The 15,466-nt window shown below is 51.3% G+C and overlaps 1 protein-coding gene across 1 annotated transcript; it reads left to right on the plus strand.

The window, feature by feature from the left end:
* Nucleotides 1-6,631: 6,631 nt before the first annotated feature.
* KRP23_4246 (uncharacterized protein) lies at nucleotides 6,632-7,045 on the plus strand (the record flags this gene model as incomplete). The annotated part of the gene is made up of 1 exon (XM_067889179.1): nucleotides 6,632-7,045. The coding sequence occupies one exon, from the start codon at nucleotides 6,632-6,634 to the stop codon at nucleotides 7,043-7,045; it is 414 nt and encodes a 137-aa protein (XP_067748364.1).
* Between the last annotated feature and the right edge of the window lie 8,421 nt (nucleotides 7,046-15,466).

A 15,466-nucleotide genomic window follows, 5' to 3' on the forward strand; every position in this document is an offset into this window, starting at 1 on the left:
GCTAACCCCTTGAGCCCGGACGTGTTTTCGTTCTCCCACCAACCTAAGCCCTACTCGTTCTATCGTGTATGTCACGGTAAGGGTTGGATACAAAAAAAGTCTATATGTTTGGTAACGTGTATAATAGATAGCCTCAAGCTAAACCTAACCCACGATTGGTGTGTTGCTCTCTATCGTGTATGCTCCAAATTAGAGGTACTAATCAATACAAGGTACGAGCGTTATCATGTATGTTGTGCATAAAACAAAGCCAAGTTGTGTGGTAAAGTCATGAAAGCCGCAAACACAGCCGCGACTACCGCGTGTATAGCAGAGAGTAGCAAGAACAGATGCAATTGAGTTGGATTGCGTGGCATTGCAGTATACAAAAACTCAATATGAAACGAAGGACACAGTCAGCAGTTCAGTCAGTCGTCTCTTGCTCCGTTGCGTGACGAGCCCGCTTCGGCTGGTGGGGACCGTCCGCCGTCGACTTATCACGCTTGCTCCTCCTCCTCTTCGAGTTCGCTCATTTCGTTCACTTGGCTTTCTGCAGGACGTTGAGCACGGATCATACGCTTCTTTCCGTCGCGTCTGGGCGCTGGTGCGAGTGTACCATCCCGCAAAGCTTTATGCCAACTACCAAAGCAGGACATCGGCTGCCCGCTCACGGCGTGGCGCATCTTCTCACACAAAAACACTCGCCACGCCATTGGCTTTTTACTTGTGGTGGGTAGCTTGCACTTGCTGCTGTACACGGACGAATCGCCGCCACGAGCATTATCAGTGCCCTTCAGAAGTGCGCATATCTTGCAGGCTCTTGTGCGTCTCTTCCTTCCAACTCCATTGTTGCCGGGGCGACATTCATCATTCTGCAGAGGCTTGTGGGCGGACCGTCGGATCCTACTGCTGTTTGCTGTCTTCTGTGGTGTCACTTGAAGATTCTCGTTGCTTCGTAGCAGCTCCAAGTCTTCTTCACGGAGTTGACACAGTTCCAGATGAAGCTGCTTCATGAACTTCACATGGCGAACCTTGGAGAGATTTGCGGCTGCGCGCCGAGCGTCGTAGACTATGTAGCCGTTGATAATGGCTAGATCTGTGAGTCCAAGAAACAAGGACTTGGAGTACTTCTTGTACTTGATGCAAAGCTGCAGCGAATACCTGTTGCGTGTATCATACATTATTATCAGGTAGGGTAAGGCAGATGTACACGATAGCGACACTTACCGCTGGAGTCGCAGCTGGTCATGAACATCCACACCGCCCATGAACGTCTGGTAATCCTTTACTACTCGCGGGCACGCAACCTGAGTCTGCTGCTCACCCGTCAGTTTCTCTCGACGCACGATTCGATCACTCTCCACACTACCACCGGTGCTCAGCATGTGCACCGCACGGGTATCCCACCAACGCAGCAAGCGCATACCAGGAATCTGCAATGCGTCGGTGACAATGAAAGTACCTCGTTCAATGCTCGCCGGTCGGTTCTTCGGGGTCTTCGGCGGCTTCTTCTTCTCACCTTTCTTTTTCTTCAGAATCAATTGTATGCTCAGTCCTAGACGGTCAGTACGGACAGTACCAATAACATATATAGAAGCTGCACGGGTGTGATGTTGGCGACCGGCTCGATGATGTAGTTGGATAGGAAGAAGCACTGTCGCTGCGAGTAGAATTTGACAAGGTGTCTATGATTCGACAGCACGTGTTGAAGGTTGTGAGGCCATTTTGCGGTACTAACCGCATCATCAACATGGACAATTACTACACTTCGGTCCAACTGCTTCAAGAGCTGAAGCTCAAAGGTCATTCCGGTCGAGGAACCATCAAATCTAACAGCAAGCACTTCCCTCGTCACACGACCCTGGCTGATTCTAAATGTACGCGCGGCGACCTCCTCCAGGTCATCTCCCATGATTATTGCATGATCGCTGCGTCATGGTGCGACGGCGACATCGTCAAAATGGTGTCGAATGCCGACCAATCTACGATTACACATGTTACAAGAAGAGTGGGCAATTCGTCAGAAGAATTTGCTGCTCCGACATGCATAGGTCAGTATAACCAGAATATGCAAGGGGTGGACAGATTGAACCATATCCGAGGTAGATTTTTCATTGCAGATGGTCACTCCTTCAAGAAGTGGCATGAAAAACTTGCCTTAGCAATGATATATATTGCTCGGTCAAATACGTATTTGCCACGGCGGCTAGCAGGAGTCGGTCCTCCTGCGCGTGACCCACATCGCAAATTTGTCATGGATTTGGCGTGTCAGCTCATGAATGGCAAGTGGATCGAAGCTCCCAGGGAGGGTCGTATGGTGTACGGAACTAGCTCACTAAACGATGCCGTGGATGTGGAAAGGCGTTGCGCCGACGCCAGTGTCGACCCCAGCGCAAACGTTTCCGTCCAGCGATGCACTACCGTTGCCTCGAAGCAAATTCACGGCAAGAAGGGTCGGAAACGACGCAGATGTGTTGTGTGCCGCTGGGAGGATCGCTACCCGACAGAGATAATAACATACTGCCTTACTCACAGTGTGTCCTTGTGTCGAGAAGTAAACGAGAACCCCCCAACGAGTTGGGTGTGCCCACAGCAATCCTGGACATGTTGGGATAGTTTCACAGGTTTTATTTGCTCCAAGATCGGTTCACCGTGAAAGGTAACATTCGCAGGGGATCGTCTCTAGCTCAAGCTAAATGCGCTGCTGCTGAAAGTATTCCTACCAAGCGTGACCTACTTGAACCAAGCCCAAAGCCAAACATTATGCGTAAACTCGTCTTATAGCTTCTGTCGTCGGTGGGTGAGCTGCTGGTGCTGGCGCGATGCTGCCGCTGCTGGATGGGCTGGTGGTGCTTCTGCTGGTGATTCGGTTGTGCCGCTGCTGCTGCTGGATGGGATGGTTGTACCACTGCTGCTAGTGGTGATGGTCGGGCTGATGGTGTCAATATACTGTCGGTCAAGCTATTGGTGTTCGTGCAGACGCGTTTGTAGTATTGGTGGTTTATCACTATCTTTTGTTGTAAATATAGATCGGGGTCAAATTAGACTTCCAGTTGCATTCCACCATCCGTTCGTCGGCTAGCTTCCAGCGGGACAGAATGGTTACGAACATCTACCACTGTGTCGCGGACAGAAGCGAGCAGTCGCAACAATAATTCGTGCGTTCGGCATGGCGCTAAATTCTTGGGCTACAAACAGCGTTGCCGATTCTTCGAAATGAAAGAAATTCGCGTAGATAATTGCAGCATCACAAGTTGGACTTCGTACAGATCTCGTACGTCTGTAGCCTTCATGACCACCTTCCGCAGAAGTGGGAATGACTCAGCATGTCTTTGAATGTGCTGTTCTCCGAGAGTACACAAATCAGAGCGAACTTCGACCCCGACACTTTTGGTGATGCAGGTAGTAAGAGCTACTTGAGCTAGTACATTGTCAATACCAGCGCCCACATCAAGAAAGATGTCATGCGTGCCCAATGGTCCCAGAGCCGTGATCATGGCAGCAACTCCCCCGCATTGTCTTGCGTTCTACCAGCGTCCTGGCGAATGTCTCCCGCAGTAATATTGCTAAATATCGAGGAAGGAACTCGTATTGCGTCATGCAGCGAGAGCAACGAAGAGCATGACATTGCTAGCACTGCACGATTGGAGGAGGCAAGAGAAAGATATAGCCAACGTCGAGGGGCCGCAGACAAGCAAGACACTAAACGGATAGGGGACAAAGAGCATCATAGCTTTCGCACACGATATGGTGACCTACATGAAGGATGTGCGTAGGTAGTGCAAAATAGTATGGATTAAGTAATTTGCTAATAGTACTAACATATTATTCGTAAAGTATTTGTGCACAGAAAAGATGGTAGAATATAGCACCATGCTTGGTTAGATGCGTATCTAGCATCGAAGTCAAGTGACAAAAGACGTGATGCGCTTGTGTCAGCGGTTTGCACAGCGGTAAGCATCAATTATTTTCAAAGATTTAACAACTTATTCTGACAAATTTGGTTTATTAACTTTTGTTTAGACACGGGTTTTCAACGCAAAAGCCACAGCATGCCAAGCAAAATGAATCTTTATTGCAGTAGATGCATTTAGAATTTGCGGTCAAGTTTTGGGATCAATATAGCCATTTTCCAAGGAATGATATCTATAAAGTCGACGATACAGCCATTTATTTCGACACTCCACCAAATTTGGGCCCTCCAGGAGAGAAGTGGATCTGCAAAGTGAAGCACATGCAGAAGAATTCTGGAAGACTGATAGCTGACCTCACAATTCGGGCTGATGCTACGTTTATTTTATTTATTTATTTTCAATTTATGCCATACTGAAACTAAGTATTTTTTTACGATTTAGGAAAAAAAACTGCCAATACTTTCATTCTGCGATGGATGCCTGGCGAATCTGTGAAGACAAATGAGTTGCCAACGTATCCAGAAAAACACGTTTACACGGTCCAAGAAAATGGATGGATGGACGCAACTGCTTGGAAGTTTTATATTGAAAGTCTGTTTAAATTTGAAATAGAATCTCCTTCTGTCATCCTTGTCGATAACTACGACTCCCATGTGTCGGAAGGAGAACAGAATGTGGTAGCGGAGGCTACCTCAGCACTTGTGTGCCCTGTTCCACCAAACAGCACATTCGTCTGTCATCCTCTTAATGTTGGGGTTATGGGTCCGCTCATGAAGGAGCTGACAGCCGGGTGGCTGTCTGAAAACATCAATAGTGCGCGCACCGCGCAGCAAAAGAGACTTGCTGCGGTCAAGCGCACCATTTTAGCATTGAAAGACATAAGCGAGCACTGTGTTGTTCGTAGTGTTGAAAAAGCTATTCCGAGATATCCTGTTGTCCAAGAATAGAATAAAAATACATTCCTTTTTACCAATCATAAATCGCAAATCACTTAGGGGTACGGATTTTTTGTCCAGTTGTCCCGTCTACTTTGTATGGCGGATATAATTCAGTGGGGGTACGGATTTCACTATCGTTGTCTGTAGTGCGTGTGTCTTAATTTAACTATAGCTCAACTGCAGCTGAATGATGCATGTGTATAGCTATTTGTAAGGCCACGCTGACTGGTGCTGATGGGAGGGTTGATTCGGTAAGATAAAAAAAACAATGATGGGGGATCCTCAGTTTATGAACGCAAATGGGTGACGTCACACGTATTTTATAAAAAAAAAAGAGCCAGACCAAGGCATGCGCTTGCACCCTCTGTTGTTATTGGTAGTAACAAAATACGTGAGTTCGTCAGGCCTCAAAAAGCTAAAGGGCACAAAATGCACGTGTCATTCGCACCGTGTTTTGCAAAAACCCTAAAAGGGCTAAAAAAAAAAAGTATCCTTTTAGCGCGAAAGGGTTAAGTTCGTATAGCTCAGTTGAGTATACCAGTGTGGTTTCTATATACAGTACTTTATATTTGTCAGGATTAAAAAATAATAAGTCTACTACTTAGGTGCTTCGTCTCTTCTTGTTTTTTTTTCTGTTCAATCTTCGAGTTTGCTGCACTGTGGCGATCACTGGTTGTGAACTTCAGAGGTAGGCAGAGCTGCGGCGGTCCCTGCTGACTGATACCATAACGGAGTCCTCTCGTGATTAGTGCTCTCGATCAATTCAATCATGTAGTCGTAGTGCGATTTCAACCGCGGCAACCCGTATTAACCCAATCAGTCCGATGGCGAGAATCACCCAACACCATAACGATCGTCCATCGAACGCAAAGTTCAGACATGCTTCTTTGTCGAATGGATCTTGTCCAGCGGCCAAAGCAACGAGAACAAGTCCGCAACCAACCAATAGTAAGAACTGTCTTGCGCGGATGATCCATCGTCTTTCTTCTGTTCTACACATTAGAGGTTAACACATCAAAGAAATTATAAATAAAATCTAAAAAAGACAGTTTGGGACTAAGGATGCCACGCACTCTTCAACTTCTCAATTGTGGGGTCACCAGGAACCACCACCAGCACGTGAACAAGGGTCTTCAGATCCTCAACTTCTTTCTTGGTGACTTGGAGCTGCACATCATCTTCAGAAAGTCCAATGTCACCGATTTCCACTCGCGCCGATATTAGCAGCTTCAGATCAGTGGTGCCACTGACACCGCTCATCGCTTCTGCTTCCGTCACCCATGCACCGCGGCCCTTGTCATTCTTCAGGAAGAGCTGCAGCTTATAGGCTGGACCCAACTAGTTGATCTTCGTCTTGACCGCGTCCTTCAAGTCCCCCACCGTCTGGTCCGCGTCGATATCCACGGGGAACGCGGTACAAGCCTCGTCAACGATCCCACAGAAAAGCTTCACCATGCTTTTCTCGAGCTGGCAGATTCTGGAACAAGGGAGCGAATTAAAAAGACATGTCACTTAGATTTTCAACCAATGTATGGTGTTTCGTGAGTGGAGCCATCCCAAGCTTTGTATTTCTTCAATCGATCTGGCTTTCCACTCGTGCCCATTTCCTGGTTTGGGCATTGTAGAAACACATGATTTATGCTTAGGAAATGTACAGTGATGAACATAGTTCCATCGCTTCATCTTTTTACCACAAGGACACCTAATATCTTGTTGAAGCAAAGCCTTGAAAATGTTTGTCATCATCTCCTCTGCTATATCGACATGGTCGGTGCACTACTTCGAACCATCCGATCACGGATGCCGGAGCCGCATGTGCACGCCGGATACGTGTCCAAGCGGAACAATCTTTACAAAGGTAATGGTAAAGGCGTCAGCGGACTCTTCCGACTCCATCTTGGTGTCGGTAAGTACTTCGTGGACTGCTTCATCAGCGGACACGCTCGCCATTGCATGGCCATGGAAGTCATGGCAGGAGGGTTCTACCAAGTCTTCGATGAAGGCGCTTGGATTCCCGCCACTGAGGCCAAGAGCTTCCTGATTCAAGTCACAGGGGTCTACCGCTTCGTCTTCATGGGTGAAACCGGTGTTGAACCCCCCATTGGACGCCATCACAAGCGCCATCTCGACCATGATGAAGCCAACCGCCACCGCAAACATCCACGCGGCGACGGACAAGACAACACAAGCAAAACGACACCAGCACACGACTAAGTGTTCGCAACAAGGATCAAGCACTTCGACCATGTGCCTTCACGTCAAGCCCGACTTATCATCGGAAGTACTTCGGCAACTCGACCATCCTACAAAGTGAGTAATTAGACTATTGATAGGTGGGTTAGCAGTGCTCATTGCACACTCAAACTTCTAAGTGTAATGTAATTTGTTGATCTGCTATATCGACATCAGATACAGCCGCTAGAAATTTACTTAAAGGATGCTCATAACATCTATCCTCCCAGCATCAAACGACTGTCGCGAACCCGGGGTATTCCTTGAAGGAAAGTTTATTAATGATGAAAAATGAAGCAAAGTGGAAACTGGGTAGGGCTAACTACTGTCCTCGACTCAGGTCTCGATACTGCTCTCGGCTCCCACCCCACATGGCGGACGTGTGCCTTCGCCCACTGCTTTCTCGTGCTGCGTGCAGCGAGGCACGTCGCGTCTTGAGTCAATCGTCTTCTTAGCCGCAATTGGCAGCGCACGCCGCGCTGTCGAAACCAGTCTCCACCATAGGCCACAGTAGAAGACACGTCATAGCTCGACGCGACCACAGCTTGACACGTCAATCTGGCGACACTGCCTCCCAAAGCTTGGTCGTGTTGGGCTAGTTGAGTTGTTGTAGGAAGTCCGCATCACCACAAGTAGCGGCGTACTCACGGACCTTCGCAGGGACATCTTGGAGCAGAGTATCCAAGGGTTCCCATGAATTTTCGATGGCTTGAAGTCCAACCCACGCAACAAGTAGTTCCCAACGAGCGAACTCCTCATTGAATCGGTGCTCCAGGAGTCCGCTCACGCCCACCACCATACCCTGACTGGATGCCAGCTCCAGGAGCTCAGCAGTGGTGTTTAGCGTTGAGTCCGCGTAGAATTTCAATCGTGACGCGTGCACCTCGTAGACACGTCCCGTGACCAGGTGCTCAATCTTGAAAGAGTGAGGCAACGCCTCAGTGACCTTGAAAGGGCCTACCCACTGACCCAGCAACTTGTTGTTGGGCAAACGCTGGTCGATTCTCGACCACAGCACAAAATCACCGACATCGAAGTTCACTGGCGTGCCTTTGTGCGTCATCATGTCTTGAAGACGCTTGCGTTTCTTGGCGTCAGTGACCTCACGGTGCATTTGGTGTAGTGACGCGCGCACATTCTCGAGTTGATCGCCCAAATCTTCAATTTCAATGACCCGCTCTTTAGTGATTTTGCTCGCTGGTGCAACCACCACTTCCAGTGCCGATGAAGCAGGGAGACCAGTAAAAACTTCAACTGGAGAGTGCCCCGCTAGTGACTACACCGCAGTATGGTTCAGATTCGCCTGCAGAGCTGGCAGCAAGTACGGCCATTCGTGATAGTCCAAAGCGTACTCCAACAGCAGTGCCCGCAGAACTTGAAGGACATCTCTGTTGAGTCGTTCAACGGTCCCATTGAGCCAGGGAGAGTAGACAGGTGTGAAATTCTGCTCAACCTTGAGCCGAGCTGCCATGTGTCGAATCATCTCGTTACGGAAATGAGTTCCTTGGTCCGAAAGCAACGTCTTCGGAATTCCGTACCGAGCCGCTCACATTAACAACGCTTCTGCTGCCACGTATGCTATCGGCGTTGCACACGGAAACAAGTCTCAAAAATGTGAAAGACCGTCCTTAACCACAAGGAGGTATGCTGAGTCTCCATAACCTTCCCCAAGACTTAAGAAGTCCCAATGCACCACTTCATTGCGTTCCGTCGGAGTCAGCAACGGGCCATACGGGCGAGGAATCAGCCGCGAACCCTTCACATGCTTGCAGAGTAGGCACTGGCGGACAAACTTGGCCACTTTGTCCTCCACTTTGGTGATGTAAAATCGCGCTTTCAGAGCCAACACCATTGCTTCCTGGCCGCGATGACCCTGTGGCCCACAGTGTGCGATCACAAAAATTCGCGCGAGTAGATCCTTCGCTCCGGTTGGGATCCATGGAAGTCCACCGGCGACCAGCACACCAATCTCCTCGGAAAGAGTGGCTTGTAGTCGAGATTTCTCACGGACAGCATCTGCTTGAGCACTCGCAATGTTATCCCAGGTAGGAAACACAAAATCCGCGTCCATGAGCGGGCGAAGCGCTGACAACTCGACCACGAGAACGACATGACGCCCTCGCGTTTGCACAGCAGCCACTGAAATGGATTCCGCTTCTCGTATGTGCCACCTCGACACGATGTCTGCCCATACATTGTCGTCGCCCGATATGTGTTCGATCCGATAGTGGAGCCCACACAAGCGCATTGCCCATCGTTGCAGCCTGTCCCGAACGTGCTTCTTCAACTCGTCATGAGGGGCGAATATGTAGATAAAGTTGGCGTGGTCGCAAAAAAGTCGAAATCTTTTTGGACAATGAAGAAAGTACTCCAGATCGTTGCATGCCTTCACGATCGGATAGGTTTCCTTCTCGATGACAGTCCAGTTGAGCTGCGAATCCTAGAATATGCCACCTTTGCAAATAACCAATTGGTGATCCTGTTGGTTGACTGCGACACCAAATTGCCATTGGCGGACCTGGGTCACCACGATACTGAAACCGGAGAGTGATGCATCAGTGAACACGCACAAATCTGCGTCCGGGTCTGGGTGGACCATCAGGGCAGAATCTCGCACCAGCGATACCACGTCCTTGAAGGCATCTCGTTCCTCATTACTCCACTGAGTGGCAACCTGCAGTGCGTTGCGGTTCCGCTTGCCAATCTTCTTCTTCTCGGCTTCCAATTTGGCATGGAGCGGTGCAATTGCGCGGGCATAGTCTGGCAGTGAGTCATGTAGCCAGTTTGTGGCGAACACAAAGCGCTGCAAGTCGGCGACTGTAGCGGGAAGGGGGAGCGTTGATAGCGCATCCACCCTCATCGGGTCATGTCGGACACCATCCGCCGAGAAATACCGCCCGCACCAGAGGATCTCCAGCTCGAAAAGGGAACTCTTCTCCATGTTCAGCTTCAAGTTCGCCTCTGCAACAATTGTAAAAAACTTGCGCAGCACTACCAGGAACTGTAATGGGTCTGCTTAGACCCATTACTTAAGCTTACACGTGTGCGCACGTGTAGGAGGAAGCGTAGGAGTAATTTACTTAAGTTCAGTATACTTGTATCCACAAGTATACTTAAACCTAGATAAATGAACCAAACGGAAGCTTTGGTGGTAAATGAGAACTGTATTGATTGTAAATGGGGTTTCCTCCTAAAACTGATATTTCTAATGAGAGGTTCTGCCATTGGATGGCTGGCAGAACCCCTATCTATTGAATGACTCTCATTGGTAGAAAGGTGTTACTTTCTACCAGTCATATGCCTTTTGCTATGAATGTGGACCACCCTGTGGTGGTCACCTGAATGTATGCCTTAGTGCATGTTGCACTAAGGTAGGAGGTGAACCGAATGTGTAGCCCCGCTACACCATCCCCCCGTTAGGATTTGACGTGCCGGTCTCGACACGTCAATCCGTATTTTCTTCGGGAGAACACGTGCTCATTCCCAATGAGCACGCCAACGACGTCTTCGTCCAAGACGCCGGCCGCTTCGGCAACAGCAAGTGCTGTCGTCGCCTCCAAGGCGACGACGGCCGCTGCCTCAGCCACGACCGCTACTGGCATCGCCTCGACGGCTATGCCGACAAGCGCGGCAACAGAGAGTCGCCTCTCTGTTGCTGGATACCACTCGAGATGGCATGAGAAACATGCCATCCGAAACAAGACAGGCAAGATCATTGCTGTCGAAACCGGAGTGGGTATCTACTCTCCGGGTGGAGAGGGAGTTCCCCTCGACTACGGAAGCGAAGTCGAGGAGGGGGAACTCGAAGGAGACAAGGACATCTTGTCTCCGGGCCACACTGACCCCAATGTGGGTCTGCGTCGTCCACGCGAGGACGACCCGAACGCTTCGAGCTCGAAGCGTTCGCGCAGCGGCAGTGGAACACCGCTCGCTGCCGCTGGAGCCTTGTCGACTCCGCGGGATGGAGATGACTCCACTCCATCCGCTGCTGTTGCGGCCTCGCACACTGAACCAGTGCGCGAGCCGTGGATGCCGTCTCAGTCTGAGATCGGCAGCCGATTCGGTGCGACCGCGCCACCGAATCTGTACGCGCTGTACTCGTGCAACGCCATCGTTGACGATGACGTCGCGAAGCGAGTACACTTTGATCCGTTAACGAATCAAAGGCGCGACTACTACATCGGGCTCTTCCATGAGCTCCGATGGTTTGCGAGCAAGAAGACTTCTCGCAGAAGCAAAGTGCCCGAGTGGCAGGCACTTTGTCAAAGTTGGAGTGCCTTTGTTGAAAACTTCAACAAGAACCCCGCTGGCTATCGCGACCGGATTAGCCAGGCGCGGGAGCGCTACGAGAAGTTCTCGAAGCGTGGTACACTTGAACGACTGCACCATGGTGCAGTCGGTATCGGACTTCCTTGCGCAGTGCCTTACGACACTGCTTGTGAGTACTGCTACCCCGGAGCAGTACGCATCACTGAGCGGGACGTCAACGGGTACACGTCCATGTGTGTACCTGACGATCTCAAGACCCTGCGCGCCAGTTTTCAGGCGCAGGCGTCTTCTAGTGCTGCGGATAATCGCAGCACTTATCCGAGTGCTGTAGGCGACTACAGCGCTCGCCCAAGTTTTACGCCCTTCGGCGGAAGTGGCGGTGGCGGCCTTCGTACGCCGTCACCATTTCCGGAATGTCCTCCATCAGGACATTCCGTGATTCCCACGTATCGTGTTGGGGAGGAAATCCTCTCCAACGAATACGAAAATGAACCGGACCTCGGGTCTGGTTCCGATGACCAACAATTCGCTGGACGATCCAGCGAGTTGCCCCGCGTGCGTCTCGCAACGGGGGTGGGGGGGGCGGGAAGACGCCCCGGGTTTGGTCAACCAAACCTTGAGTCTCGCTTGGAGGCTGTTGAGCGTCTCCAAGCGTCGCAGTTCGCTGCTCTGCGTCAGGAGCTGAGCTTGTTAAAGGCTCAGCTCGCGGAGGTTGCGCAGACGACCTCGAACGTAAAGGTCGAGGTCGGGACGAGGCTCTCTGGCGTCTCGAAGCGCGTCGCCGCGCTCGAGAGCGCTTTGGCGAGTCACCAGACGTAGGTGACTCGTGCTGCACGTACGGCTTCAGTCGCCCAACGTAAAACGTTGGGTGCAAGCGCATGCTGGACGGTATGTCCAGTGTGTACGCGTTGCCATGCTTCGCCAACACGGTGAATGGCCCAATGAAGCGCGGAGCAAGCTTGCTTGCTCCGAAATCGGAAACTGCATGTTTAGCTAGGTTCTGCGTAGCTAACAGAACTAATGAACCAACTTTGAATTCATTTGTGTTTCCCCTGCCGGAGTTATCGGCATTCAGCTTCTGTCGATCGACAGAAGCTGCTATTGCATCTTGGACAAACCGAATTACGGCTTGTCGACGCTGGACAAAGTCCATTGCATCCGAGCTGAACCCCTGGTTCAGTTCGTGCTCCTTGTTCGCAGCAGGCCCGGCCTGCGCGTGATGTTCGTTGTCGTTTAAAGTGTCTACGCCCATCGTAGACACTGTCTTGTCGTCGCCATGACTGCGCGCAGTACGTGCGCGAGTCGTCACAGCTGATACATTGCTTGTATCAGCGTGCTTATCCGGTTGTTTTGAATTAACCGGATATCCTCCCCCACTTAAGGAAGGAGCTACCGCACCGAGTACGCTCGGTACGCGTGGGTGCCTCATGGCATTCACGTAGAACGGTGTGTGTCCTGTCGAGACATGCACCGAGTTGTTGATGGCGAACTCCGCCATCGGCAAGCAGTCGCTCCATTGATGGGACGAGTGCGCGTAGCTCTTCATGGTGTCAACCAGCACGCGGTTGACACGCTCTGTTTGTCCGTCGGTCTGCGGGTGATCCGCAGTCGACATGGACAACTGCGTCCCAAGAAGTGTAAACACTTCTTGCCAGAATCGTGCTGTAAAGCGCGGATCCCGATCCGACACGATGTCGAGTGGCATGCCATGGTGTCTAAACACCATGTCGACAAACAGACATGCCGTCTGTTTGGCTGTCACCTCGGCTGGTACTGCAGCAAGATGCACCATCTTGCTGAAGCGGTCAACAAAGACCACAATACCAGTCCTCCGCTTGTTGTCTTGCTGAAGACCAAAAACAAAGTCCATTGAAATGGACTGCCAGCACTCCGACGGAGTCGGTAGTGATTGAAGCGGAGCCTGCGAGTTGGGCGCAGGCTTCACGCGCTGGCATACCTCGCAAGCACGAACGTACTTGCGTACCCACTTGTACTGGTGACCCCAATAGAAGTCACGCGTGAGAAGCAAATATGTCTTCTCACGGCCAGGATGTCCCGATGTCGGGGCATCGTGGTACTCATACGTGATCTTGAGCTTCAGCTCATGATCATCCGGCACGACAATGCGATCTGCGTTGTCGTCGACTGCGCTGTAAAGCAGCAGACCATTGTGTACACGATAACGGTGTACACGGGCACGAAGGTGTTTGGCCAGCTTCTGACGAGACTTGTTAGAAGGTGTGGAGAAGTACTCCAACAATTGCTTCGCATCCGCATCATGTGCGTATGCGGCCTTCACTTCGTCCAGCAAGGACGACGAGGGTGTAGTCGTCCTGACGACGCCAACTGCGTTGGTGTCGGCCTCTTGCACCGCATAATCTGGTCGACGCGAAAGCGCGTCGGCCACGACATTCAACCTTCCAGGTTTGTACTCAACCTGGAAGTTGTATTCAGCAAAGAATGACAGCCACCGTGTCATTCTTTGTGATATGTGCGGCGACTTGATCGCCGTACGCAACGATGCGTGGTCGGTGTAGACCACGAATGGTCTACTCCCAAGTAGATACACTCGAAACTTTGCGAGTGCATACTTCATGGCAAGGAGTTCCTTGTCATGTACCGGGTAATTGCGCTCAGCTGGCTTCAGCTGACGCGATTGGTAGTAAACCACACGATCACGACCTTCGTGATCGAGTTGCATCAGTGCGCATCCGATCGCGAAATCGGATGCATCGCACACAACGTGGAATGGGCGATCTTGGTCGGCCACCGCCAAGATCGGCGCCTCAGTCAAGCCCTGCTTGACTGCTTCGAAGGCCTGCTGACAATCAGCAGTCCATTCCCATGCAGCCTCTTTCTTTAAGAGCTGCGACAGCGGGCGAATCTTGCCCGCGTAGTTGCTCACGTACTTGCACAAGTACGTGGCGAGTCCAAGGAACTGCCGCAGTTCCTTTACGTTTGAAGGCATAGGCCATTCATTGATCACTCTGACCTTTCCTGGGTCAGGGCGTACGCCGTTCTTCCCCACGAGACACCCAAGTACGGGTATCTCGGTCGCCCCGAAGATACACTTCTTCAGGTTCGCGTAGAGCTTGTGCTTTCGCATGAGCTCAAGCAACTTGCGGAGATGCTCTGTATGCATCTCCACATTCGATTTCCCATTCACAGCCCGGCTGTGAATGAACACGTCGTCGAAATAGCTCGGTGCGAAGTCGCGCACCGAGCGCAACAAGTGCGTGACGCACCTGTTGAACGTCGCTGGGGCGTTCTTTAGCCCCTGCGGCATCACGAGCCACTCCCAGAGCATGCCGCTCGGAGTGCTTACCGCTGTGAGAGGGATATCACTCTCACGCATGAGGATCTGATAGAACCCGTCTCTCAGATCCAGAGTACTGAAGATAGTACTCGAGGTCATCGAATCGATGATCACATCTTTTCGAGGTATCGGCGTCTGTGCCGGTACCGTCGCATCGTTCAGCTTGTTGTACGCATGAACGATGCGCCACCCGCCCTGTGGTTTCTTCACACAGAACGTAGGCGCGCTGTGCGGGGACTTCGATTCCCGCACTTGTCCTGCATTGCGACGACTTTCAAAGAAGTCGTCGATTGCCTTGACTTGCTCACGCGGCAGTGGCCACTGTCGCGTGACGCAGTACTACGTTCCCGGCACGAGATCAATCTCGTGCTGAACACCCTTATCCTGCGGTAACTCCGCAGGAATGTCGTCCGGGAGTACATCCTTGTACTCACGCAAGACCTTGTAAAAGGGGCTCGCCTTGAGCGAGTCCCAGCCTTGCTCGTCGAAGCGTTCCTTCTTCGACTTCGCGCTGAGGGCGTCCGCGCCCTCAGAGATGAGCTGATTCAGCTCTTCTGCTTCACACGTCATCCTCTCGACGTCCCAGAGGATGCAGATCTGCTCGATGCGTCCATCGTGCAGTTCGCGAGCGAAACGCTTCCAGCTTGTGACTGGGAGCGACATCAACTCCGACGCTAACGTCGGAGGATTATTCAGCCTCATCTTCTTGTATTGGAGACCAATACTCGTACGCGTCAAGACATTCAATGTCTCGACGGTCGTCTCCAACTCCTGTGTCTGCCCGGCAGACACTGCTTGTAGCGTCTCGGTCCCTGACC

This window comes from Phytophthora ramorum (genome assembly GCF_020800215.1).
Source record: "Phytophthora ramorum isolate Pr-102 chromosome Unknown Phyram_PR-102_s0003, whole genome shotgun sequence".
NCBI lineage: Eukaryota > Oomycota > Peronosporomycetes > Peronosporales > Peronosporaceae > Phytophthora > Phytophthora ramorum.